General features: G+C 37.6%; 1 protein-coding gene across 2 annotated transcripts in view; it reads right to left on the reverse strand.

Annotated features, from left to right (window-relative positions):
* Positions 1–25,100, reverse strand: part of ESYT2 (extended synaptotagmin 2) — an 87,392-nt gene that overhangs the window by 54,883 nt on the left and 7,409 nt on the right. For both annotated transcript variants that reach the window (XM_086614634.1, XM_086614633.1), the window contains exons 2-3: positions 2,265–2,306; positions 1,188–1,322 (exon numbers count right to left, since the gene is read on the reverse strand). In XM_086614634.1, coding sequence (XP_086470760.1) covers positions 1,188–1,322; positions 2,265–2,306 — 177 coding nt within the window. The remainder of the gene's footprint in view (positions 1–1,187; positions 1,323–2,264; positions 2,307–25,100) is intronic.

Raw genomic sequence — 25,100 nt, forward strand, 5'->3', positions numbered from 1 at the left:
GAACACTTCCAGGGATGAAGCATCCACAACTTCTCTGGGCAACCTGTTCCAGTGTCTCACTACTCTCATAGTGAAGAATTTCTTCCTTATAGATAATCTAAATCTACCCTCTTTCAGTTTTGAGTTTTTCCTTTCTGGTAAAACGGCCCTATTTCTATTTACGCCTTTTTAGTAATTTAAGTAAAATGGAAATCTCACTGCTGTCAAACTCCCGCTGTGTTCGGGGCTAGGCTGCTCACAGGATGCAACTCAATCAAGTCTGCAATATAATGTAAGAATAGCTGTTTCTTGTCTCCAAGATAACTCAGTCCAGCTGCAGAAGCATACAGAGGCATGGAAGGTAATTTAAACCCTACCTAAAATTAGTATGGCTTAAAAGGAATGCTATTCTACAGTTTGTAGTACAGGGCAGGACAGAGCCCATGTAAAAGAATTTACAACTTTAAAACAAAGCAAAACATAAAAGCACCACCCAAAAGGGGCAGTAAAGTATAGTAAACTGTAATATATTTTTGTGACAAGCAAGAGCAACATAAAAGACAACTTCACAAAAAAGCTGTTGAGTTACATCTCAACAGAAGTAAAGTTGTGGTTGATGCAGGTAAGAGTGAGGAGTGCTGACTGCAAGCAGAGGTAATTTATTCTGAGCTTGGACTGGTCAAAACAGGCTCTTCTTCAGGCACGTAAGAGCTACATATTATGACTCCTCCTTTCATGGGACCAAACAGAAGGTAAACACCTATCTGCTCCTTGATACTATGTTATGTGGAATCCTTTGGAAAGCTGAGCCAGCAGACTTGTCATTAGACTCCATACATAAGATGACTAAAAGTTCCTCTGTTACAAGAAAGGTAATCGCACTTGGATCAATCATCTGGCAATAAAAGTATAATGGTCCCTGCTCACTCAATGTAAAGCATTACACAAATATTAAAATTATGTTGCTATAAGCTCTTCACATGACTAGCAGTTACTGTACTTTGAGTCTTCTCCCAGTTCTCAGGCAAATTTCTGAAGCAGAGACCCCAGGAAAAAAAAAAAAAGCCACACACATTTTTATTTTATTGTTACAACTGAAAACAGACCACCAAGCATCACTGAGAAATATTTTTGCGTAGATTTGAACAGGCTACATGAAAATGGTATGTAAGGCAAAGTCTCTTAGAAAAACTTCACCACACACTGACCTGATGACCCATATCAATCTTTGTAAAACTGAAGGTACTGAGGTGGTTGTTCGCTCCTCTTACTGCTGGTTCTATGGTCTCCCGGAAGAGCTTCTCAATAAACTGGCAAATAAAAGGCCACATCTGTTTTACAGTCTAAGGGGGGGAATAAAGAAATAAAATTTTTTAAAAAAGAAATCTACATGGAATACAACTTCACACATAACTAAAAAATATTCTTTAAGGCATATGTAAAAAATTTTGTACAAAGTTTTGAACGTACACATTTTCTATATAGCTCATTACAGACCTAAGAACTAGCTCCTTTTTAGAAACAGGAAAGCTTTCTGGGATTCATGATTTGTGTGTTTTATACATCTGCACAAATCTGAAGCACTGGAGGAGGAGAAAAACAATATTAAGAATTTTCTTTTAAACCACAAATGCATATGCATTCAGCACTGATGCTGAATGTTGGGGTGAGGGGTGAAGAGGGTTAAATTTATTTACATGTAAAGAGAGAAATAAGAAAAAATGGGTCAAGCACATTCTCAAATACATGCATAAACTTTAGGAGTGTAAAAAATACAATATTTTACTGTCATATCTGAAAATTCTATATTGCTCATTTTTCTCACTATTTTCTAATTAAATCACGTTCTTCTATGCTCTTTGAATGAAAGGTATTTTAAAAAAAATCCAAGCTACGCAGATCTATATTTTAGATTACCACACATACAAATCAAAACTGAAAAACTGATTTATTTTTAGATTGTAGGTCAGGAACCTACAGTAACTGGAAAGTATCCCAGACAAGTAGAACATAAAAGACTGTGTTTACAGCTGCTGTGACTGCCACACAATTATAGCTGTCATTATTTTAATGTCACTTGAAGTTATTCTCCAAAACTCACAATTTCAAGACCACGAAATCATTCTTGTGACTAACTGGATCAATGACCAGAAGCATCAAGTGTATAAAGAGCACAGAAAGTTGAAACTACTCTGTTCTCAGATTCTTGCCTCACTGCTTTTCCTCATCTCAGAGTTCCCTCCTCCTCCTTCGCATTTGGAAGGGATGCTAATGACTACCCTTACCTTGTTGAGCCATTCTGCCCTCTCCGTGTCTGGAAAATGGACCTTAAAAAAAAAACAAAAAACAACACAAATATAAACCACTTTTTACTTAATTGTGTCCCATCATTTACAATACAGGAAAGCTCAGAGATCTCCCTATGAGCAACATATACCGTGAACAACATGTTAAGTAGTTAACATTCTTGATAAGAATACTAGAACTCAAGCAGATAAAATATGAACTAATTTCTGAACTATGTAGATACAAGTCCAAGTATATATTTAATAGTGGCATCTGGAATAAATTATTGTTTTAATGCCACAAACGAACTAAAAAAAACAGTTTTAAAAAAGCATATCTGACACAGCTAGTGTCAATCAAATTTAACTCTTATGTTTCAGGGTTTTTTAACATGACTGCCAGAGTCCTGACTGCACTTCTACTTCCTTTCATTCATGCCAGATCTTTTGCAGTACCAATAAACCATGGCGAGAAATATTTACTCAGTGAAGCTGAAGCTCAGGAATATGGATTTAAGCTCCACCAAAGCCCTTCAAAGGACATTTTTAGTGATTTCTTTTCTTAAACGACTGCAGAAATCAGTAAGATACAGAAGTATGACAGTATATACACAGGATAGAAAGTACTCATCACAACAGGAAAACACGACTTAAACACTGGAAGAACAGATGCAGTTTTTCAGACACAGAAAGAGAACAAGGTTAGTAGCTTTACACCTTCCATATACACACAATAAGAGATAAACACCTGAAGCAGTTCAGTAGAAGCAGAGTTAAATATTTCTTTAGAAACGAACAACTTCTACAACCAGATGCAGATCACACTTCTGAAACACAAAGAGCCTTTGAACACACTAAAAAACTGTGACCTACATATACTGACTTTTGTGAAGCAAGGTCTCTACTTAACTGAATTGCAAAGTCTTAATCTCTTCATAGCGTAACAGATTGGACCACTGGTTTTAACAGCAGTGCCTACCAGTTATTTTTACTGTGCATATATCCCAAATGTGAACAGCCAGTTAAACACATATTTTTAAACTGTATTTTCAACATGTTGTATTTGAAAGTAAGTCCCATGAATGATTTCATTGTCTAATTTTTATTAAATTTTTGTATTAACAGTCAGCACTAACATACTTTTGAATATACTCAATTTACCTTCGGAGCAGTCCTTAATTTCCTCTAAGCATCCACGTTTCAGCTACAGAATTATAGAATGGTTAGGGTTGGAAGGGACCTTAAAGATCATCTAGTTCCAAACCCCCCGCCATGGTCAGGGAAACCCTCCACTACACCAAGTTGCCCAAAGTCTCATCCAACCTGGCATTGAACACTTCCAGCGATGAGGCATCTACAACTTCTCTGGGCAAACCTCTTTCTGCCCTCTTTCAGTTTAAAGCCATTGCCCCTTGTCCTATCATTACATGCCCTTGTAAAAAGTCCCTCCCCAGCTTTCCTGTAGGTCCCCTTTAGGTACTGGAAGGCTGCAATAAGGAATCCTTCGTATGTTGAAGGATTAGCCCCAACAGCACAATCAATAGTCAGTTATTTCTCCAGTCTGTTTCTTTCTCAGTATTCCCAGGTTCATAAATAAGGTAAGCTGTACATTTTTACAGATTCTTAAAAAATTACCAATACTGCTGTCTCCCACTGTCAAAAGAGAGGCTCTTGACTTGTTTTTCAAATTACTTTTTCCAAGTATATCATGTATCTATCAAAACCATGACAAGTGGCACAAGAATGACCAATGATCTACTTGACTGTAACAAAAATATTTGAGAGGATTTATTTTACTTAGTGAGTCCAAAGAACAGAATTATTAATAATGGATGGAGCAGTTTTGGAACTACATTATTTATTTTATTTATTTAGAATTAATTTCTGAGAACATTATGGTGGGTAGAATTTCTGTAGTCTGTATTTAGAAGGTTGAGTGGTTTTTTTTTTCTCTTTCTTAAAACCAGAAAATACTTTTTTTTTTTTGCCTTTGCAATACAAGCAGTTACTGTATGTATATGAATTTATAGCTGAACAGAGCTTACACTCAATTTTTGTCTTGCAGGGTTCTCAAGCTGCTTCTAGTGGTCAAAAAGTTAAAGGAAAAAAAAAGAATGAACACTATGTTAATCCTAATGCTAATAAGTAACATTTTGATCTGTCTCCTAAAATATTTGCCTTCTGAATCTGCAGATGGAAAATGCGTCAATTCTCAATAATTACTTATCTCTTAAGCATCATATTGGATCAACATGAATATTTCATTCTGATTTGCGTAGGAGTCCGACCAGTGATGTTCACAGGGTGGGAACTCAAGAGCTGTTCCATACAGGAGACAACATGAACTACAGTTGTTGTAATGAATAGCAATAAAATAAATTACAAAGAAACGGCAAATTAGGCACACAGATGAGGAAAGGAAAAGAAAATTCATGGAAATACCAAAATCAAACCTGTCTGCTGCAAGTAATGCAAGACAAAGTTACCACATTCAGAATTCATTTTCAGTCTTTTGTGCAAGTATGCAGTTCACATCAACAGGAGAGACACAGTAAACTGAGTAAGACTTCCTGTCCTAAATATAATCTCAGACCAGATGAAATTAATCGTCCTCCATAGAGCGATCTAACTTCCCAGATTTAGGGTACCAACTCTCCAAGGCACAGGCCACGTTCCCTGCGCTATGCACATGGCTGACATTCAATATATCTGACCGGAATAAAACAGGTAGCATCTCTCTTGCACCCATCAAGCACCCTTCACATTCAGTCCTGAATTATGCAGAATCACTTGAGATAGAAACAACAGGCCACATACACTAATATCTAGCCATACCACTAATTTATTAATTTTGAATTTTATCTAACGTACAGTCTTTATTAAGACCTTGCTTAACAAGACATGCTTCTTGATTTTTCCATAGATTTAATAATTACTTGTCCTTTAAGGTGCCACACCTATCACGCTTCTACCGTTATTTGAGTTAGTACTAGGTCAACTCCTTAATCATGTAAGCCTAGTTCACTTCTACAGCTGCACGTGTTAATAGGCAACAAAGAATACAAAGAGTTACATCTTTCGTTCCTATTTCTCATCCGTTTTGCATCCTTGCTTTTCTACTCGCTCTACTTTTAACACAATTCAGTTGTGTTCAGTGTCTATTCTGACATCAAAACCAGAGAGAATAGAATACAATCTTTTACCTTCAAGACTCTGAAATTTTTAATCCAGTCAACATTGAATAAAAAGTTAAGCTTTATTTAATTTTAGATGCTCCACAACAAGCTAGGATGAAAACAAGGCATAAACATTTATCAATCTACTCATTCCATATATTTTAGCGTGCTATATGAGACTGTAACATTAATGGCAACACTGTATTTTGCTTTAAGAGTTTTTGATATCAAACTCAACTTTGCACAAAGACACCCGGAGAAAGCCTGAGGGACAGAAGTTGGTACTCTGGATCGGTCAGGACTGACACAAGAGCATCAAGGCAACTACACAAATGTTTTAAGGTCAGAAACAGAAGCAGGAATCCGACTGACGTGCGAAATCTGTTAACTCCTGTGTAAAATCTATTAGACAACCATACCAGAAGGAGACAGAAGTCAAGTCTTGAGCAAAGACAGTCAAATACTAAAAGCATTTTCCACTTGGTTTCTGTTATTAAATTGTTCAAGCAGGTTTGGTAAGCACTGTCTCATTTCAACCACTTGGCACAGATATTTGTTATTCGAAGGAAGGTATAACTAGGGAGAACTGTTGTAAGAAATACCCTAATGACCATATTCAACACCAAAAACATTACAATACTACATGTTCCAGAAAAGTTCTAATATTAAAAGTTATATTGCAAAATACTTGGAAGTGCTCAAAAGACAGGTTTCTGCACACTGAAAAATGCATGATTTAGCTTTCTCACACAACTGCTTGTGCTCAGCTCTAAACAACTTTCATGTTTACTTCCTATTTCTGATGTGCTCACATCCTGCATTCTCAAAAACTCAATTCAGAACATATTATCTTTTGTAATGATCAATAAAATACCAGAAAGAGATCAAGGAAAGTAGTTCCTTGTTCTACCCTGAAAGATAATAAAACAAAACAGGCACAAAATAAAACCACTAACAAGCTCCTATTTCCGTAATAACAACAGAAACATTTCTTATTCACCATTATTTTATAATTTAAAATATCTGTATACGCTCTTCATATTGGCTAAATTAACTAAGTTTTCTGCCCCGAGGATTATCTGCATCTTTCTAAGGAAACAAGGCTATACAAAGAACAATAACCAGTAAACTCAAACCCCATGGACTAAAGATTAGCGGGAAATCTTGAAAAGCCAAACAGTAACCAGCAAACAATATCAAATTAGTTTCAAAGCAATAATAATAATAATAATAATAATAATAATAATAATAATAATAATAATAATAATAATAATAATAATAATAATAACAATAATAATAACAATAATAATAATAACAATAATAATAATAATAACAATAATAATAATAATAATAATAATAATAATAATAATAATGCCTTAAATATAGTTCTTTGTTCACATAAGGGAGGTTTCCTATATCAACATAAATGTTACTAAAGGCAAGCACTGACAAAAAAAAAAAAACCAAAAACATAAAGAATGAAGTGACAACACCCTCTGGAAGTGAAGATGAATTGCTCTCAGCGCAAGTTACAGGTATTAATAATCTACTTTAAAATATAAATTGCACAGTAATTGTTATTATTCACTGATGCCCTTACTGTAAAACATTTTTCTTTTTATAAGTATCTTTGCAGCCTTCTCCATCCTTAAAGCTATGTATCAGCCAACTCCTGTTATATTTAACTTCTATCTAATGATTATGATTAATACAGTACATAGGTCCTAAGTATTACTTACATGAACTGAAACAACAAAAATAGCATCTATATTGAAAGTATAAAACTACTGCTATTGACCAGAGTACTCCATAAAGTGAAAATATTTCTTGCTACAAAACAATCACTTTCTCATGAATTATTACAGCAAAGTAAGAAAAGGAAGCAACACAAATACCTCTTATATAGATATCTATCCCTTCTGCGTACTTTGGAAAGCTAAAATTACATACAAAAAAAAAATCCTCCTCTCTATCAAAAGCACATTTGTCTAGCTTAAATGTAAAAATATAAAAGGGTATCGCAAATAGTCTTCACAGTCTCTTCATGCATCGTCAGTGGAGAGGGAGAGAATTCCACAGAAGGAAATTCAGAACAGAAGCCCAACTTCAGTGCTCTCAATCACCTTCTGAACGCACAGCATAAGCAGTTATTTAACTATAGAGCCTAAAGCTAGGTGGTGTGGCAGAAAATAAACACACTAAAACTAAATAATCCTTTGGATTATAACTGCCAGATTAATTTGTCTAAACTCACTGCACTTGTAAGTCAAAAAGGCCAGAGAAATTTAATAAAAGAATTAAGAAGAATCTCGGCATGAATAGAATCAAGAGTGTCATACAGTGATATTCAAGCTCAATTTAACAGTTATTCACTCCAGTGTTTTCCAGTCTGTAAAGCAGACTGGCCTAAGGGCATTTACCTAACTTCTTCAACCACTGAAATACTGTAGTTCCCGTATCTTCTGAATTACAAGGAAAAACACATTAAATATTTACTGTTGCAGAACTGCAGGATTCAGTATTCCTGAAAAAGAAGGTTTAATTGTTAATAATTAGGGTTCATCAAAATTGCTGTAATTAACCACAGGTACCTGCTACTAAATTAACAAACAATTGCTATTCCCATTATTTTTTGGTAATCTGGTTCTATTTGTGTTTAGCATGCTTTGGCACGGATTTTGTGTTCGCAGTCTTAAATACATTAAAATGATTAGCCTTTGCACAGTGAAATTCATCTTCAGTATGTTTTCAGTACAGGGATTAAGCAAGGACTCTTGAAACAGTCTCACGGAGAATGATTAGGGAGGGGTGTGCTGCACGTGCAACATCTTTCAGCAGAAACACCTGGAAGATCCCAAAGCAGGCTGAACACAGAGAATCAGTTTTGTGGAACACACTATCAAACCCCACAGGTTACTTGGCATAACAGTAGTTAGAAGGACCTGCGTAAATCAGCACGACTAACCTGAAATTAAACCTATATAAAATAAGTAGTACAGGTTCTGATAGTAATTGCCCATAAACAAACAAAAAAATTAAAACATCAGAAAACTCAGGGGAGAGAACCCCCCCTCCCCCCCACATACACAGAGTAAGATACAGAGATAAAAGAGGTGGGGAAGGGCCCTAGTGTCACTGCCATGGCTCTCTGATCACTGTAAAACCTGAAAGTAAAACAGAAATACTGAAAAAAGTGAAAAGAGATCTAAATGGAAGAAATAGTTGCAATGCCAAGCAAGGTTAAGGATTGTATTTATTTATAAACTGGAACGTAAGCCATTTAACTGCCTGGACAACACATCGGAAAACAAAATAAACCTTTAAAAAAAAAAAAAGGAATTACATGCCCTTTGAGTCAGATTTGCACCTATGAGACAAGAGTGGTTTTGGAAACACATACTTGGTATCCCACCAAACGTTCCTAAAACATTCTACCAGCACAAACACTGCCATCCCACGTGAACCGCCACTATCAGTTCAGCAAGTCCTACGAGCTGCCACAACAAATTACAGATGGCAATTTCGCACAAGTTTTCCAGCGTGATCTCTGCCGTATTCCCCACTGCCTCACAAGCTGCCTACTTCAGTCACTGTGAGCATCAAAGTGAAAAATAATTGTTTCAACAACACGGTAATTAAACACAAAACAAGTTAGCACTTGTAGAAAGTCTGAAACAAATGGCTTTTCAACACCTCCAGGTTTCAATACTCAACACAGGAAAGCTACTATAATAAAATGAATATACCTCAAGTAATAAAACTGAGATTCTTTATGCAGTATAGAAATTTTTACTTCATTGCAGCTGACTTTTACCTCTGTTCCTCTCCCCTTCTTTGTAAGGTCTAAAGAAAGGCCTAATTTACTGACCGGTTCAAATCTGGGATAAACAGCAGCTCACATACACAGGATACTTCAGCATCCTGGTACGTCCTGAAGGACATATTTCCTAACACACATTTGTAGATACACTATCTGGGAGGCAAGGAAAACTTCCAGCAGCACAGAGGCTATTGTTGGTAAAGTCAGGCTAAGCTAGCATAAAACGGGTCTTCAGAAAACGCTACAAATGGTAGCAGCACTGTAAGAACAGCCACCGTCACCCATACAAGCGAATTTAACTAAAGCCCAAACAACACAGAGGGATCTCACATCCAACCTTTCTGCTGTGCTAGAATTAAAACATGGATTTAAAGTTTGAAATATTTAATGGTTTTTAAATTTCACCAATGACTATAACTGTACCTGCGTTTCTCGTTTAAATAATACAAAGCTGATACTTTGTTTAGATTTTTCAAAAAATGTATAAAATACACTTATAAGACCGTAATTGACAAAGTTGTCCCTCTGTTTTCCTTCTCATTACAGAATTCACTGGAACAGCATTTAGAAAATTAACAATCCTCTAAAAGGATTAACAATCAGCTTAAAGTTGTGGCAGCTGTGGATTCCGACTCCACCCCTCTGCAGCCCTGCAATACCAGAATCTTCTCACCTGGACATTCCCCCTAACTTTCATGGCAAACCATGTCTTTAGCAATGCAAATAACGCTGCACTTGCAAAAGAAAAGCCCTGCCTGAAAGAGACTCTGGAGCTCCACTGCGACTGTAACAGCAGCCCGGAAGCACAATTCAGAACTGAAGGATGCTGAGACGCTTCGAAGCACAACAGTTTCATTTTCTCAATGCGTATCTTTCCCTTCAGCGTCTATTAAATATGCTTCACTCACACGGACAGTGAGGCTTGTCAAGAACTGCATTACTTTTCAGCAATTTGACTCACCAGTAGAAAAACTACATAAAATTTGCCTAAGTGCTGCTATTTTTGCAGAGACGGAGCAAGCACACTGCAATATAAAGTTACCCAAACCTCCTGCTTAGCAGCAGCTTGCCATAACAAAATCCTCCGGGACAGGCATTATAAGAGGCTGCTTTGGAAGAATGACAGAACAGTAGTCTGCTATTAAGTAAGGGAACTGGGAAATCCTACTTCTAGCCTGACACTCAGCCTTTGCAACCCTGACTCGAGGAAAGCTGTTCAGCCTAGAAATTCAACACTGAGCATCATTAACTTCCAGAAGCACCCTTGCTCAATCACCTGAAGAACACCACATAAAACAAAAATCCCTTGCTTGACCACTAGTGGTTATATGATTTCCTTCCAAACATCTGGAAATACATTGGCATCAGTTTCTGCTGTATCTGGTTGCAGAATTTACCCTAAACACATTTTATGTTTGCTAGAGGGAACGACGCAGCTTTCCTTTACTCATTTGTTATCTCTTTCTAAACAGAAACCTTTAAGTCTTCAGTCCTCTACAATAGATTCATCTTCTAGTCCAGCCTGATTTCAGAGTTACCTTCAAGTACTAAGATCCCATCATAACTCAGCGTTCAATACAGAGATGAAGTCAATTCTGTAACCAAACTGCTTTCTTCTCACTGCAGTTGAAGAAGATCTGGTAATATTTCCCAATTTGTTGTATTCACACTTCTTTTCTACTTTCCAGCTGGAAAAGGATTTTAAGTTCTCAGTGGTCAGTTTGAATGGGGACAGAACAGTAAAAAAAAAAAAAAAAAACCTAACAAAAATAGAGTAGGTATATGAGGGTATTAAGTTGCAGAAACCTCAATGCTTTCCACTTTCTGAAGGATCCACATGCAGAACACTTGACATAAGACTGATATCCTGACACAGAAACAGACATATTTTTCACACCTATGTAGTATTTTTCTCTAGAATTTAATGTGAGTTTATGCACTACTTCTAAAACAAGATCTCCGGCTCCCAGGGTGGGAGATTTCCAACAAGTAACTTCACAATATGTCAAATTTGACAGGAAGTGTTCCTAGGACTCACACCAAGTTATTGCAATCAAGAAATAGAGCCTTTAGAACTAAATTTCGCTAAATAAAAAGATTAATCTTGCCTTAATCTTTCTATACAAGAAAAAAAATTCATCATGATAAATAATGACAAATCATGACTAAGGAAATGAAGTTATGCTTCTCACAGTTTGATATCTAGGCTTTTTATTTTAATTCTATTTAATGTAATTATAAAAAATCATTTATATTTCATAAAAAGGGATATAAATGTAAAAGCCCTCATGAAATCACTGGATATACTAGCAATGCAAGGACTAAAACCATCATTATATTCAGCATGCAGGTCCACCAAGACCTAACAAGTCACCAATACATACATTTTCCCAACACCTGACTGGTGTCTGCTTCCTGGCAGACCTGTCAAAAAGCCAACCCTTCAATTACACCTTTGAAGTTCATATCCACCATTCAGAGCCCATCAAGAATAAAGACTCACTGAAAGGCAGCAATTGCCATGTTTACAGAGTGGAAGACTCCTAACCAAAATATTTCAAGGCATTCTTAATGTAACAGTTTACTATTCTTCTAAATCATCAGCTGCAACAGAAGTGATGTTGAGCACTTCTTCAAGTGAGGTAATAGAAGAACTTAGGTTCAACATTTTGATTGCTTACTACCCACATGTACAGTAGTGCTGTTACCTACACTAGTTTCTTATTCAGAAGGCCAGAACTCTCATTCAAGAGAATTCTTCTCATTCAAGCACTGAACCAGATTCTTATACCAGGTTCAAATATGACCCCAAGTATTTATAATACTCAGGCGCACACTAGAATTTCTAAGATTCATGACATTTGTTCTCTATCCTCTCTAAAACAATTCTGTGCCCCCTTACTGACTGTATTTCAGCACAGAATACAGTAAGGTGTTATTTGTCAGAAAAAAGATACTCGAAACATAGAACACATTTTGTTGGCAACACATAACACAGGAACTGCTGGACTAGAGACTGAAGGTCCAGCTAACACAGCAACCAGAAGTGATGTCTACGAAAAAGAAAAAACAAAGTAGTACGATGGAGTTGTCCTTCTCTGAATATCCTCTCAGCTTCTGCAAAGGCTGGCTGTAACCCTTTGCAGCTGTTGTCACCCTCCTTGTACCCCAAAAACACTCAGCCCCTTGGGGAAAAAAGAAAAAAAAATTTCCATTTTACAAATTCCTTTATATCAGGTAAGTTTACTTAAGGCCAAACTGATGCTCTAGATTTTTAGGGCAGCCCTTATCCGCACACAACATTATGTTGAAAATACAAGACCAATGAAATACATAACTAGAAAACACTCTGACCACTGAATTCCAATCCCCTGCAATTGTGGGCATCATTATCCTATTTCTGCTTATAAACTCCACCTTAAAATCATTCTTTAGAACAGACCAGGAAGGGCAGTTCTAGTGTGTTTTTGTCAGGCTGGGTTGCTAAGGAAAGACACTAAAGCACTCCCTGCTAAACCAAGTTTCTAAACTTAGGTATGCTACATCATGTTTGAGTTACAAGGTGGAACCAAAACTCAGACTGCCTCCCAACTACATTAACTACTATCCTCATCCTTAAGTATCAGTCTTACTGTTTTGAGTCTATGTGTTAGCAACAAAACATACTTCAGAGGAAAAAATCTTCATCAAATGACAGAAGACAATGCTCAACATGAATAAAATCCCCACAAAATCCCCACCCAGTAATATCACTTGGTTTTGAAGTAGAAAAGGTATTTTCATTATACATGAAAAAGGTTTTACAAGTATGTTTTCAACCTGTGTCCACAGCTTGTAATTCCTATATACATCCAAATCATGGATCTGTTTCAACAGCCTATCTTTCAGCTGGAATATCTGTCCCATGACTGAGCTTAGCACCTCTTATCCTAGAAGCTATTTTAGAAAAAGCAGAGTAAGTGTATTTAAATCAAACCTGCAGAAGGAAAGGATACTTACTACTAAAACTGCATCCTTTGAGGAAAAGATGCATGCTTATGCTACTGGATTGAAACATACGGCATCTGTACAGCGTAACATCCAGCAAGTCTCAAATCTCCTACAAGGCCAACACTTTCCTATCAGCCACGCAGTCACCAACAGAAAAATATTGCGGGATGGTCAGAAGCAGTAGGTTTTCATATATAAATGCAAAGTTTTCTTTTTTTTTTTTTTTTTTATTCTGGAATTAGTAACATAGGTAAAATGAAGTCTTACCTATGAAAGTTTACCAGAGAAGTTGTAGATGCCCCATCCCTGGAAGCGTTCAAGGCCAGGTTGGATGAGGCTTTGGGCAACCTGGTGTAGTGCAGGGTTTCCCTGCCCATGGCAGGGGGGTTGGAACTGATGATCTTTGAGGTCCTTTCCAACTCTAACCATTCTATGATTCTGTAAAGTCCTGGTCCAAGTACAGTCAGCTGCCAAATTCCTATGAATTCAGCACACTCAGAGGAAGAGTCCTTCAAAAGGTGGACACAATACATACAATTTTGCCCTGGAATGTGTATGCAGTGCCTAAGACAAATACAACATTAAAAACAGACTGACAGCCTAGCACAGCAACTTAAAGTTGAAACTGATGAACTCAATTTTCATTAAAAATAGTACAAAACTGAAATAAACAGACTTTCACACTTACAGAAGTTGCTGTTCTAGACTACACACAGAACAAGTAGGACAAAGCGTGCTTGCAGTGTCTCTCTAGAACCATACAATGATTTTCATCAGAAGTCAATTCAAGACCAAAACACACCATCTACAGCACTACAAGATTTATGATCACCCACAAACTGATGAATACTGCCTGGCAGGCACCTCTCGGTTTGCAACATAACAAAGTCCACACTTAGAAAAAGGGAAAATGAAGCCCCTCGAGTGGAATTGAAGCAAATGAGTACCAAAGGGCATGCAGTACCTGTTCTCCAACACGCTACTGCATGTTGCAATATTTTACTTGAAACATGCCCAGATATTTGACAGTCCTGTTGATCCTTTGACTTGTGTACACAGCAATATTTGTTCAGCCACTTGTCCTTCCATGCAACTCTACAAATCAACAAAGTCAAGGGAAAAAAATCCAAATCTGCTTTAAGTAAGAAATCTGGAGTTTAAAAACATTTGATCTTGTTTTGGTGTTGGTTTTTTTTTTTTAAAATTAGTGACCAGCTTTCAAGAAAATGACATCTTTTAAGAGATCAGTAGTAAATACAAAAATAAAAACCACTAAATAGAAATAAAAAGCCCAGACATCAGCTTGCGATGCTCCTCTTCACCTCACCAAAATTCCTGCAAGCCCTGGTTCCAGGAAAGATTCCCTGAGACTCCGGCTTCCTGCAGAAACAGACACTTTCTCTCATGTTATGACTGCAAGCCATCACTGATACTGTCTTTCAAAATAGTTGTCTTAAAACGCCCTGCATCAAAACACTCTCCAGCCTCTGTTAAAGAATTTTTCCATTTTAAAATCCAGGGAAATAAAGTGATCATAAATTCTAAAAAACATAAATCTTCTTTCTAAGCTAGGATATTTTTTAAAACAATAAAACTGAAGTCTGCCTTCCTCTGATGTTTGAGAAGTTTAATGTTTGGCAATATTTCTTAAATGATACTCCATTTTAATTTCTCTGCTTTTAATGTAAATTCACTTATTTTATTTATGTATACTTACAGAGGAGTTCCTGTATTTTTTGACAGAATGTACTGTATTTTTCACATAAACAGTTACAAAACCAGCCCTTCGGTGGAGAATAAACTGTAGAAAAACTACCATCTCGAGTATATACCAAAGATTTTCAATAATATCATCAATTTACTTCCAGGTAGCACGCCCAATCAAGCATGCACAGCTGCTGACCTGAACCACAAAAACTTGTTTCCATACACACAGTCATTGCTTACGCTCCGCGAGTGCTTGCATGAAGATGTTTACCCACAACTGAAACTAGCCCTTGTACAAGGGCAGCTACTGCGCTTCAAACAAATGATGGGCAGCAAGGAGCTGAGTGATTAAGATACAGTATTTTCTTGGACACAGAAGAGGAACGTTCCAAAGTTAGTTTGCTGGAATTGCTGGGTGTTGGACAGACAGGACTAAGAGGTAGCAAGAGTGAAGAAAGAAGAGATGGATACGTTTTTCCTTTTATAAACACAGCACATAGCCGTCATTTCTCTCATATGACTGATTATCATCAGTGTTGAAGATAACACAAGCATTCAGGGATCTCTCATACTCTTTACTCCAAATTCAATGATTACAAACAGTCTATATTCTTCCACTTCCCAATTTAGCAGTAAAAATAGCCACAATAAATCAATACTACTTAAATCAATGACAGCAGTAGTAAGTCACTTACTTTATAAACATACTGCCTACAACGGAATCACAACATGAAGCACACAATAGACTCTTTAAAGACCAAGTTGCTTATAACTGACCAAAGCTCACCATTTCTGCATTTTAATCCACACCTACTGTCCCACTTTGGACACGTGCACAGTATATAGCTGGAACAGACATAATCAGATCATACGTACTAGCTCCTGGTTGCAGTTCACAACAAGGAAGACTTTTTACATCTCAGCAACCGTTTTTACCTATATGGCTTCACAGCAATTTCAAAGGTTTACATTTTAAGGATTCAAATATTGGTGATCAGTAGGCAATTGCAACTGCTGAATTATTCTCTGATTTTCAAAATTCTATGTTGTACATGTCCAAGAATAATCTAGTCGCTCTTCACCTGCTAGATCATTAAAAGACAGAAATAACGGCCTCTGGAGAGAGATATATCTAACATCTTGAAACATTTCTCCCATGGTCAGATAGAGTCCTCCTGAGATGCCTGTATTGATCATAAAGAAAATCTCAAATAAATTCAGACTTGTATGTCTACATTTAGGTTCAGCAAATTCTAGCTCAAGTGGAAACCAAACACCTTGTGCCTAGAAATAAATATTAATTCTATGAGTGGAAAGAAATTTCTGTCAATTAAAGACAACTGCCTGAACTGTGAATAATCAACCACCTAGTTGATCAGTTTCCTAAAATCTAGCTTCAAGAAATCTTGCCCATAGCAATGGCAGAATAACTATGCCACTTTATTTGACTGCTCCTAAGCAGAACCTTCCTTAGCCTGCACTTCTCTTGAAGGAGAGGTTCATGTTTGTACACATGCAGGGAGTAATATATGCAGCCAAGTCACTGTTAGCTCCTAAACTCTCTGCAGATTTTACAACAGATGCTGCTGCACAGTGCTAGTAAAGTTTTTAGAAGTTCTACAACAGAATATTTACTACACGTATTAATTAAAATCTAACAGCTGTGGCCCATATTATTCCTTGCTAAATCTATACATGTAAAAAGTAGCAGTGAAGTTGTGACCTCATTACTCTAGGTTCTCATTATGTAGAGAAAAAGGACCTCTTGCAAAAAATTCAGCTCATCCGTTCCCACTGACTAAAGACAGATGGCAGAGAGACTTATATCTCTGAAACACAGTGCTCAAGTTCAGCAGGATGAATCTACATTTCAGTTTGCTACAGCGAATTTCATTGTGTGTGCTAATTTGCAAGAGATTTTTTTTTCATGGCTTTTACTGTTGATTGTGTTGGTTTAGGCCTGAATCCCAGCCCACAACTAACATATTTTCAGCAGTCCAAAATCTGTACACAGCTCTTAATCACATGTAATAGCTTTCTTGTAAAAGACATCACTTGAGTGTAGAAGAATGCAGTGATGACAGTTAAAAAGAAATCAAATCCCCTGAGTAAAATGCCACAGCTATTTTCAGAGATCTGCATAAAAAGCAATTAATTTGCAACTATTATCATTCCAGCTGAAAGTATTTTTAAGAATTTGATAAAGGCTTTTCCATGTATGACTAGCCTCAGGACAAAAGCAAGGATTTTCTTTTCAGTATCAAAGAGACATTGAAATCAAATCCACCATTCTTGTTGCCGTGTATGATTTGCTGCACCTGATACAGTCCTGACTCTGCTCAATGTATTTGTAAAATTGTAAATTTGTAATATTGAAAATTGTTAAAATTGACATCAAACAATCAGTAAGCTTAACATTCATCTACGACACTTTTATTATTTCAAACTAAATAAATTGAAGACTTTTGTTTTAACTAAATACTTGAAGATCTATTTGGCTATGGAAATGCCTGCAATTAAAAGTAATTTGTCAATTATATTGGAAAAAATTCAAACAGTCTTTAGGATATGTATTTTAATGTCTCATTATCAATGTTCTGTTTTAACTTCAGGAGCTCATATAGTCACTTTCTGTTAAAATAGTGACATCTGAAGTCTCACATTATTGACTCATCTGAGCTGCTCCAAATCAGAGGGTTTTTCCACTTCACTTACTCAGTGGGAGATCGCAATGCAACAGCTTTACTCATACACTGTGTTCTTCACTAGAGTATGACAGGAATGTTATTTCCATGTGCCTGGCAATGCAAACAATCACAGCAGCAGAAAGCAGAGCTGGAGTTCATCACTTTGATTGTTGGAAGAAGAAACTAGAACAAATGAAAACCTGCAAGACAACTGGGATTGACAACAACAACAAAAAAATTTCCCCAAGCACTGCAAGTCATCTCAAGCAAGAAAGCAAATGACCTTCTAAATTCTTACAGGTTACATTTAAACTAGAAGCTTACGTGTTACATGGGAATCAAGACTCATAACTTTACAGTAGAGGAAATTCCAAGGTGATTTGTCAGAGCTTAAAACCCATTAATTTCAGGAACGCTAAAGAACTAATCTCCTCTTTCTGCCAAGTGGATACATTTCTATTGCTTTTCAATAAAATGAAGCATAAATGATGTTCTACAGTTTTTCAGCTTGCACCTGGAGGAGACAGATGTAAATCAATGCTATTACAGTCAAGGATAAATGCTTTTGAGCAACTGTAAGTAAAAGCTACAATCACTTCCACCCATTTAGCAGAGCTTCTCTTCAAGCACAAATGCCTCCACTTCTTACTCTAAAGAAAGTTTTACAAAATACCTTCCAAATATTCTACATCTCAAATACCAAACTCACTTCAAGTGAAGATGAAAGTTTGGATGCCTTATTGAGAGCAGCCCTGAGGAAAAGGGACTTGGGAGTGCTCGTGGATGAGAAGCTCAACGTGAGCCAGCAATGTGCGCTGGCAGCCCAGAAAGCCAATCGTATCCTGGGCTGTATCAAAAGGAGCGTGGCCAGCAGGTCGAGGGAAGTGATTCTGCCCCTCTACTCAGCTCTCGTCAGACCCCACCTGGAATACTGTGTTCAGCTCTGGAGTCCCCAACACAAGAAGGACATGGAGCTACTGGAACGAGTCCAGAGGAGGGCCACGAAGATGATCAGAGGGCTGGAGCACCTCTCCTATGAAGACAGGCTGAGAGAGTTGGGGCTGTTCAGCCTGGAGAAGAGAAGGCTCCGGGGTGATCTTATAGCAGCTTTCCAGTACCTAAAGGGGCCTACAGGAAAGCTGGAGAGGGACTTTTTACAAGGGCGTGTAGTGATAGGACAAGGGGCAATGGAGTTAAACTGAAAGAGGGCAGATTTAGGTTAGATATAAGAAAGAAATTCTTTACATTGAGGGTGGTGAGGTACTGGAACAGGTTGCCCAGAGAAGCTGTGGATGCCCCATCCCTGGCAGTGTTCAAGGCCAGGTTGGATGAGGCTTTGGGCAACCTGGTGTAGTGGAGGATTTCCCTGCCTATGGCAGGGGGGTTGGAACTAGATGATCTTTGAGGTTCCTTCCAACCCTAACCATTCTATGATTCTATGACTTTCTCCCAGTATCCCATTGAGTTTTCCTATCACCCATTTCATAGAATCATAGAAGGTTAGGGCTGGAAGGGACCTTCAAAGGTCATCTAGTCCAACCCCCCTGCAAGGAACAGGGTTATCTCCAACTAGATCAGGTTGCTCAGGGCCTCGTCCAACCTGGCCTTGAACGTCTCCAGGGATGGAGCATCCACCACCTCTCTGGGCAACCTGTTCCAGTGTTCTACAACTCTCATGGTAAAAAATTTTTTCCTAATATCCAATCTGAATCTACCTCCCTCTATTTTAAAACCATTACCCCTTGTCCTATCACAACAGGCCCTCCTGAACAGCCTCTCCCCATCTTTCCTGTAGGCCCCCTTGAGGCACTGGAAGACCGCTATAAGGTCACCCCGGAGCCTCCTCTTCTCCAGGCTGAACAGCCCCAACTCTTTCAGCCTGTCCTCATAGGAAAGGTGCTCCAGCCCTCTTATCATCTTCGTGGCCCTCCTCTGGACCCTCTCCAACTGGTCCATGTCCTTCTTGTGTTGGGGGCTCCAGAACTGGATGCAGTACTCCAGGTGAGGTCTCACGAGGGCAGAGTAGAGGGGGAGAATCACCTCCCTCGACCAGCTGGCCACGCTCCTCTTGATGCAGCCCAGGATGCGGTTGGCCTTCTGGGCCACAAGAGCACATTGCCAGCTCATATTGAGCTTCTCGTCCACCAAGTTTCCCAGGTAAACGTTTCCCAGGTAAACGTTTGAACATCTTCAAAAATTGTCCATTAGGCCTTTATGGTCCTGTCTACACTTATTCCCATATAAGAACTGCCAACTACAATTGTCTATCACTCCTGCATAATATGCAGAAAATTGTGTAGACCCTCTCCCCACTAGCCAAAAACACCCCGAAAAATTTTTAAAAAGAGGAAAAATACCTAATTTCAGATATATACACTTGTACTTTCATTTACAGCTTTGCCATAAGGATTGTTATGGTGTTTCTGTTACAACAGACTTCCTAGTTGTGCCAGAAAACTTGGTACTCAGTACAAGGAAAGCAGGTACACAAATAACATGTGTGTGCTCAAAGCAAATCACTTAACCCTGAATTATTGTAACATTTTTGTAGTTCCTTATTTCTCATGTAATAAAATCAAAGTTTGCATTTTTGTATGAGAAATTGATTTGTAAAAACAAAAATTATTTCCAAATCAAACCTATTTTCAGGCTGTTACTACTGAGCTTTGTGTGTAATAGACTAATGAACTAAAAAGGAAAAAAACCCCTAAACTTCATTGGGGTAACAAAATGAACACACAGGTAACATTTTTGTAATGCACTTTAGAGAACTCATGAAAGACAGGACACACACGGGCAAGAAACTTCAGACTGTAATGGCAAAACTTTCAAAACACAAAGAAACTGGAAAAAACACCTCACAATTGTTGGCAAACACATTTTCTGTTATCACACATCTATGTTAAGACCTGAAAACAACACAAGCACATATTATACACAACTTTTTAAAAAGCTTTACACCTAGCCATATTTAGTAGAAAATTAATTCTTGTTATAAAGCCATATGAACAAGACAGAAATAAGAAAACTGATTTTATCAAAGGAACATGGACAGTATAGGCACATTCACATCAACATAGTACTCATATCTAACACACCCTAAAAAGAAAAAAACCCACAGCTTTCAAAAGCCCAAATATTTTCCCTAAAATATAAACCAAAATAAAGATTCTATGAACAAATACAGAACAAGAAATTACTACTATTTAAACTAATATATCAATCATTACTGAATATTCTTATAATACATACAAGTCAAATGACTGAACACTTTTTTTTGTTCCCCCCATGAAACACACTCTTATCATTTCCTGGGTGCTATCTGACATTTAACTGGCAGAGGGTGGGTGGGTGGAAAAGTGTTCCTTTTTCTAGTTCAAGTATTTTAGGAGAAAGTCATTGGGTGAGAAACACAGCATTTTAAAATATAAATTTAGTCTGCATGATAAAATTGATTACTAGGCTGAGACAACTTCCTAGCCACACATACAAGAGAATTTAGCGTTCTAGTTGAACAACTAACAAGATAAATCAATAGGCTGAGGGAGGAAAGAAGATTTGCCTCAACACAAAGTACAATTTTTCAAAATTCGGGACCAGCAAGCTTACTGTACTAGGAAATATTAACAAAGACAAGACATTTCCTCATCTGAAGTATCATCATGCATTCATTACACTAACAGTCTGCTTGAAACACACAGACAGATCTAACTTGCCAACTACCAGCAAGTCCTGAGAGCTTGCCCTATAGCCTGCACAAGAACTCACAGCTCGGAGCACGTCTTGCACACTCTTCCCTGCAGAACCATGCCACAAGAGTTCTTGTTGCGTTTTTGGATATAAAGTTGTAAACTTATTCACTATTGTTTTTCAAAGCTGATTAAGTTACAGTCCACAGAATATGCCATGTGAAGAAGGGCATCTGAGAAAGCACAGATATGTTTTTTTGTATCAAGCTATGCAGACCTGAAAGAAGGCATGAATTACATGTATTGTAACTACAAAGAAGTAGTAATAATGCTTAAATATAAAGCAAACTATGAGCTTCCTGAGCTGTAAGTTCCACTAGAGTTCTCCCTCATGATGTTTTCCTCCCCACTATCCCTTTTTTTTGGTAAGTTATTTTAAAAATGAGCACTCGTAAACTTTAAGAGCAGAAGTCTGGATCATAACACTGCACAATTAATTCAAATTGGAACAATTGGCTATACAGTTACCTTCATGCTTCAACATATCTTGTGGTTACTTTTAAAAATTAAACAGGAAGACACTGCATTTTTAGAGATACACCACTTTCTTCCCACCTTCCTTTTAAGATAGACAGTAATGGAATACAACAAACACAAAGGACTATCACTACATTTAATTTCACATTCGGTGTTATGTCTTTCAAAATCTTCCTGAAGGAAACTATTTCAGTTGGTTTGGATAACTCATGTGAGCCAGCATCTAACCAAAGGAATGCAAACAAAGGTTATGAAAACAACAGTGCTACAGTCTGTACTAGACTCTCTCAATTAAAGACTTCATTAAAACAGATGCAAAAAGGTACACAATTTACATTGCTAATAGAAATCTCAGGTGAAAGTGCTTGCCAGTGAACCACTGCAAACTTGACACACGCTGCTATACGATAAGGACAGCCAAACAACAATGTAATGCTTGCCTGTCATATGACAGTTATTTTCAGCCAAGTAACACTAGTTTCGTATTTCTAGTAACAACGTCGTGGTACATAATTCTAGACTGCTTCAGCTGAAAACCGTTAGCCCTGTTTCAAATTTCCAACTCCTAAGGAGAATTTTGTAGTCACATTAGGGTGTAGCAGACAAAACTTTATGCAATGACTCATTATATGGGAATGCTCGTCTTCCAAAGGTTATTTATGTAACAGGAGTTCCATTTGAAAAATTGTATGTTTAAGCAATTTGCTGCAGAGAATTTTAATACTAGCTATTCAGCTGACAGGCATCTGAATGACTTAAAAAGTCCCACCACCTCCCACAAAACACCTATCTAAAGATAGCCATCATTTTTTTATTATTTTTTTTTCCTAGTACACTGAATAGTTAAGTAAATACTAATATATTATGCAGAAAAGGTTTCTTATCATTTGTGACCCACAACTGGAGACCGGAACCTAATTTAAGCGACAGCTTAAAAGAAAAACAAAAACAATAGAATAATTCAGGTTGGAACAGACCTCTGGAGCTCATATGATCCAACCACGCACTAAAACAGAGCCAACTTTTAACTTGGATCAAAGTACTGAGAGTCTACATGTTTGATGATTAAGTATGTTAACAGGTCTGTTGAAATGTTATAAAAGAACTTGGATGTGCAACTTGACATTATAAACTGTTCAAACCTTGCTTCCCCACAAAGCCACCTCAGCAGTGTTGTTTGCCACTTCTTCCTAAGAAGGTCCTCTTCAGGCACGCTGTTATTTCATTTCACTTTAAACCTGACCACAGGCTTCTACAGCCTCCTTTTTGTAGGCACTAGCACTTGTGTGGTTACACAGTAAACCAGCTGAAGGAACTGAGCTGAACACCAAACCTGGCAAAAAAATTACAACTAAGTGGCCAAGTAAATTTTAATGCTGACACAGGAAGGCAGTGGGAAGATGCAACTGGATACAGAAAACCTTTTTGTCTGGAATGCACATTTACTTGTTTTGAAACTGCAGAATCATTCTCTTGCAGCCTTCCAGTACTTAAAGGGGGCCTACAGGAAAGCTGGAGAGGGACTTTTTACAAGGGCATGTAGTGATAGGACAAGGGGCAATGGATTAAACTGAAAGAGGGGAGATTTAGATTAGATATAAGGAAGAAATTCTTCACTCTGAGGGTGGCGAGGCACTGGAACAGGTTGCCCAGAGAAGCTGTGGATGCCCCATCCCTGGAAGTGTTCAAGGCCAGATTGGATGAGGCTTTGAGCAACCTGATCTAGTGGAGGTGTCCTTGCCTATGGCAGGGGGGTTGGAACTAGATGATCTTTGAGGTCCCTTCCAACCCAAACCATTATATGACTCTATGATTAACTATTCAACTCCCTGATTCTCTCTGCAATAAGAGTATTTGTATGCAGAGAAAAGCCAACAAATAAAATTTATGGATGCTGTTTATACATAACCTCATGAATAAGGAGCTGTTAGTAGGAAAAAGCTTTAAAATTCTCACTGCTCCTCTAATTTTTAACAGTATCACAAGAAGCGAATAGAATAAAACAAAACAAAACAAGGCCACACCATTTAAACAGTAAAGAAAATAAGAACTCCACCAGTTTAACAAAGACTGGTACATGAAACTTGGTAGAATCTACTGGGAACAAAAGCTTGAAGTAGGTTGAGGATGGGGATCAAACAACTGCAAGAAGGCTGAGGAGTACCTCTTGTCCCCTCCCAGGCACCATATCAATGTGACTCAAGAGGACATGGGACACAGCTCCTCACCTGAACCCTAACGTAAAGACGGAGACTCAGAAGAAATATAGGACTACGTTAAGGAACAAGAGATCAAAACACAGGTGAGGTAAATGGAATGGACTTAGCAAGGCCAGCATACTTGTTGAACACATGCCCCTGAAGTCAGTCAAGGATTCAGGATTCTTCAACCTCAATTTTGTAATGAAACTTCCTAATAAAACAAGTTTAATCTGGACTCATTCTAGTCAATGGAGAAGAAATCTACTATTGCTGTCACTTACTCCATTAGCTGTGTGGCAAGTCTGTATAACCTCACTTTCCAGGCCTGACTATGATCTGTTTTGTGACTTGTTCTTTGATTGCCAGCTAAGAAAAGTCACAAAATTTACATTAAAAACATCATAAAAGGAACATCTGTGACATCAAAACACAGAGAAGGTGGCAAGTGCCAGAAGGAAAATAAATTTGTTGGCTCTTTATTTAAAAAAAATATAAAATAATAGACACACATCTTTAATTACACTATTACCTTTCCCTACTTGCCCCAACAGAACTAGTCTCACTCAGTGAGAAGCCAAAGCTTCCTCAAAAAAGGTATTAAGACTATCTAAGAAACACAAGTGCTGTCCAGATGCTCTTTCTTTCGCTACAAAATGAGAAAAGCATTTAGTGCACGGCAGATGGGACTGAAGAAAGGTCCTGGGTGAGTTTAAGCCACCTTGGACAACTACAAATTCTGTCAAACACATCACGCTGGCAACTGCCTTCCACCATTTCACACGTGGTGACTTTTAGCAAATTCTTGATTTGATTCTTCCGTCTTATTCGCCATCCAACATTTTCTTTCTAAACTTTACAGAAATCTCTCCTCATTCAACTGAAACAAATCTTACCCAGAAATATCAAAGTGCCATATGATCCAAAAGTTACACAAATGATAAAACGCCAGACCTCCCTACACAGTTCAGTTTCATAATTTACTTAATTCAAACAGTTGCATAAAATGAAAACACTCTCCCCTCTTTTTAA

The sequence above is a fragment of the Tauraco erythrolophus genome, chromosome 7 (genome assembly GCF_009769465.1).
Source record: "Tauraco erythrolophus isolate bTauEry1 chromosome 7, bTauEry1.pri, whole genome shotgun sequence".
Lineage (NCBI taxonomy): Eukaryota > Metazoa > Chordata > Aves > Musophagiformes > Musophagidae > Tauraco > Tauraco erythrolophus.